This window comes from Echinops telfairi, unplaced genomic scaffold (genome assembly GCF_000313985.2).
Source record: "Echinops telfairi isolate 266 unplaced genomic scaffold, ASM31398v2 ScPeMD7_5;HRSCAF=22, whole genome shotgun sequence".
In the NCBI taxonomy this organism is placed as follows: Eukaryota; Metazoa; Chordata; class Mammalia; order Afrosoricida; family Tenrecidae; genus Echinops; species Echinops telfairi.
The window spans coordinates 34,009,489-34,013,543 of NW_022103901.1; the positions used below are offsets into that span (position 1 = coordinate 34,009,489).

The window sequence follows — 4,055 nt, forward strand, 5'->3', positions numbered from 1 at the left end:
TGGGGTGCTGCTTCCATGTGGGCTTTGTTGTTTCTGGGCTAGATGTTGTTACTTTCATACCAGGGCCCCTTTTCCCGGAGCCCTTAGGCAACCACTAGGCTTCCCTCTGCGGACTTGCCTGCTGTGGGACCAGGCCCCACGGGGCCTTCTGGGCCTGGCATCTTCCTTTGGGTGTCCTGTTTCCAAGGTCCGTCCATGTTGTTGCTGGGATCTGCCCTTCGTTCCTTCCCCTGGCCAACAGCATCCCACAGGTGGACACAATCCTGTGGTGGCTGAGCCCAGTGGACTGTATTTCCAGTGCTGGGCTGTAAGCTGCCCGTCCACTTTCTCACCAGGTCCTCGGTGATCGTGGAAGGTTCTGGAATGTGAGCAGGTAGACGAATGAAGGAAGGATTGAGAGGCCCTCAGCCTGGTGGGCGGAGAGGGCATGGAGCAATGGGAGACTAGAACCGTCCAAAACCAGGAACGAGGATGCCATGGACAAGGGGAAATAGCGCTCCATCTCACTCTTCCCCGGCTTCCAGGTCAGCCCCTTCATCAACGAGAACACCAGGCAGAAGTTTCTCGTCTACAGCGGCAGCAACTACCAGGGCCCTGGGGGCCTTGTGGACTACCTGGACAAAGAAGTGATCCCTGACTTCTTGGGGGGTGAATGCCTGGTGAGCACAGTGGCTGGGTGTCCTGGGCAGTGAGGGGTGTGGCCCCTGGGCGCTGGAATTGGGTGAGGAGGCCACCCTGGTTCTTTGGAGGACGGAGCTCATAGGAGGGGCCACCTCCCGACAGCGTGTGTCCTTTCAAACACGAAAGAGACAGAGGGATCTGGGAACCCGTTCCCCAGGTGCGAGGCTCATAGGTGCCAAGAGTCAGCTGGCCCGACCTCGGTGCCCCCACATGCCCCTGGGGTTTCCGGGGGCCGGGTTTGGGCGTAGATAGCCAGGCCTTTCTTCCAAGGCATCTCCGGTTGGCCTTCACCCTCCAGCCTGTCGGTGAGCAGCCAAGTGTGTCACCCACCTCCGCTGAGGACCCTGCCAACGTCTGTGCATCTGTATCCCCTCGATGAGGCCCCCCAAACACCTGTCGGGGGTTACCTGCTCTGCTCAAGCCACCCCTGGCCGCGGGGAAGGGATTTTAAAGTCCTGGCCGCCCCGGACCCCAAAGGCTGGTGTGTCTAAAAGGGTTTGTCCCAATGCACAAGCACACGAAGCCGTGGGGGCTGCAGGGAAGGGGTCACCACCTGCCGGGGGGCTGCACTGGTGGCCGGTCCAGCAGGTCCTGCTCTGCTGTCTCCTGCAGAAACAGGTGGCGAGCGTGCGTCATGTTCAGGCCATTCAGGGGAACAGGCCAGCCTCACTCTCTCCAAGTGCTGCGGCACCTCCGTACTGTTTACGGAGGATCCTGCAGGTCTCGGAGAGACTGAGCTAAGATGGGGATGGGGGTGCGGGGACAGGGGGCAGCAGCCCACCTTGTGAACACTGGGGTTTTTCCGAGTGAGTTGGGGCTATAACCCTTTAGCAAGAGCGGGGCTCTTCTGAGAGCCTGGGGATCCAGGATGCCTTTGCTTTCGGCAAGCCTGTGGGTTACATGTTAACCTGCTAACCACAAGGTTGGCAGTTCAAAGCACCAGCTGCCCTGCAGGAAAGAGATGAGGCCTTTTGTTCCATAGGGTTACAGCCTTGGAAACACCCAGGGGCAGTTCTGCCCTGTCCTGTAGGGTCGCTGTGAGTCAGAGGTAACTCGATAGCACGGAGTTTGTTGTTGGTGGTTTGTCCATCAGGGATTTTTTGGGCGGAGGGGCGAGGGACAGGATGCATGGTGACGTAGTGGTTACATGTTGGGCTTCTAACTGAGAGGCCAGCAGTTCAAAACCACCAGCTGCTCCTTGGATGAAAGAAGTGCTTTCTACTCTTGTAAAGAGTTACAGTCTCAGAAACTCACAGGGGCCGTTGACTCGATGGTGGTGAGTTTGGTATATCATAGCCCTGGATCCCTGGTGATGTGGAAAGTTACAAGGGGGGCTGTTAATTGAAAGGTCGACAGTTGGAAGCCACCAGTGGCTCCTCAGGAGAAAGATGAGCTTTCTACTCCCGTAAAGAGTGACAGTCTCAGAAACCCACAGGGGCAGTTCCACCCTGTCCTGTAGGGTCACTGTGGGCCAGCGTTTAGTTGATGGTGGTGAGTTTGGTTTTTGTTGGATGAGGGGTGTATACGTGACCCCTGGTTAATGCAGTGGGGACCAGGGCCCCCTCCCCTTCAGCACCACCAGGGGATCCAGTTCACCTGTCTTTGTCTCCTTCCTTCCTGCGTGAGCAGCCGTTTGCTGTGTAATCTTGGGCAAGAGACAGGGTCTCTGAGCCTGCCTCCTCCTCTGCATAGGGCAGAAATGCTGGCTTGAGCCCCAGGGTGGGCTCCGGGGTTAGGAAGCCCGCCTCCCAGCTCAGCCTGGGCTGCTGTGATGAGGGTGTTGTTCCGGGGGCTGCAGCGCACAGGAGCCGGGACTCAGTCTTTTGTTCTCATTTTCTACGATGTTCCACTGCTGTGGCGTGGCCTCTGGCCTCCGGGGACTCCCATGGTTCACGTGTGTCACAATCACACTGTGTGCTCTGAGGAATTTCCATGGCTCTGATCTCGGTTTGAAACCACCAGCGGCTCCTAAGGAAAAAGACGAGGCTTTCTACTCTGCCCTCGGTGCCCATCTCAGAAACTCACGGGGCAGTGCTGCCCTGTCCTGGGGGGTTGCTTTGGGTCTGTCCGCATCGACTCTGTGGCACTGAGTGTAGCCCTGGAATCACTTTCAGATGTGCACCTTGGCGCCCCGGGCCCATCCGTGATGCCACGTGGCCGACAAAACCAAACCCGTGCGGCTGAGCTGATCCCCGCCTTGTACAGGGTCTCTGAGGGGAGCGGGCAGCCTCCTTTTCCCCCTCAGAGCGGCTGGTGGGTGTGAACCGCCGCCCTTCCCTTCCGGTTAGCAGTTCAGCGCTCACCTGACGGCACCCCAAAGGCTCCTGGTGTCAGCATCACTGAAGTTTTCCATCACCCCGAGAGGAAACCCCAGCCCCTTCAACAACCCCACCCCGGCCCTCAGCTAACCAGTTTTCTCCCTTCTGTGTCTGCCTTTGCTGCGTCGAGATCTTTCCCGGACCTGTGATCACACAGCACTTTGCCTTTGTCCCCCAGTGTAACGTCCCTGAAGGAGGGCTGGTCCCCAAGGCCCTCTACCTGACGGAGGACGAGCAGGAGCATGCCGACCAGCTGCGGCAGTGGACCGAGACGTACCATTCGGCCAGCGTGCTCCGGGGGGCCCCCCACGAGGTGCTGGGCTAGGAGGCCTGCCCATCTGGGGAGAACCTGGGCTGCCCAGATGCAGAGCCTGAGACTGGATTCTGGGGCGAGTGCCTGGTTGGCAGACAGCTCTCAGGAGGGAGGGACAGGCTGGGCGTGGGGGAGAATGGGGATCAGCAGTGGTCGCTGCCTCTGTTCAGCTGGACAGCTGGCGGGTGTGAGCAGCATCTCAGCACTGACCCCCGCCCCCTCCTGCACCTGCCCTCCCACCGGTCATTGACTGTGGCTGTCCCCAGGGACATGAGGCAGAACCTTCCAGGCATGTCAGAGAGAAGTGGTCCCTTTGCTCCGAGCAAGTCTCTAGACCTTGGTGGCCTGAAGGTGTGGCCCAGGACAGGAGACTTGGGAGGGTGCCCCTACCCCTCCTAAGGAGGCCTTCCCCAGGTGCGGGGTTCCCAGGTGGAGGGCCAGGCGCTCGTCCTGGGCTGGGGCCTGAGCCCTCACTGCCATCCCGATGCAGGTCATGGTGGAAATTCTAGAAGGGGAGTCAGTCATCACCTGGGACTTTGACATCCTGCGTGGGGATGTGGTGTTTAGCCTGTACCATGCCAAGTCGGCACCCACACAGGGGCCTCCCGAGCCAGGTGAGCAGCTGGCGGACAGGGACTGTAACTTGGACACCGACTACAGCCGCGTGGAGGCACCGCTGATCTGCCGAGAAGGGGAGAGCATTCAGGTGTGTGTCACGCACTGCTGAGCTGTCTCCAGGTGCC

At 59.6% G+C, this 4,055-nt stretch overlaps 1 protein-coding gene across 1 annotated transcript in view; it reads left to right on the top strand.

The window, feature by feature from the left end:
• The window catches only part of SEC14L5 (SEC14 like lipid binding 5), a 54,799-nt gene that overhangs the window by 45,170 nt on the left and 5,574 nt on the right, over positions 1 to 4,055 (top strand). Inside the window, exons 10-12 of the mRNA XM_045286048.1 lie at positions 495 to 659; positions 3,178 to 3,312; positions 3,803 to 4,018. Of these exons, the coding sequence (XP_045141983.1) occupies positions 495 to 659; positions 3,178 to 3,312; positions 3,803 to 4,018 (516 nt within the window). The remainder of the gene's footprint in view (positions 1 to 494; positions 660 to 3,177; positions 3,313 to 3,802; positions 4,019 to 4,055) is intronic.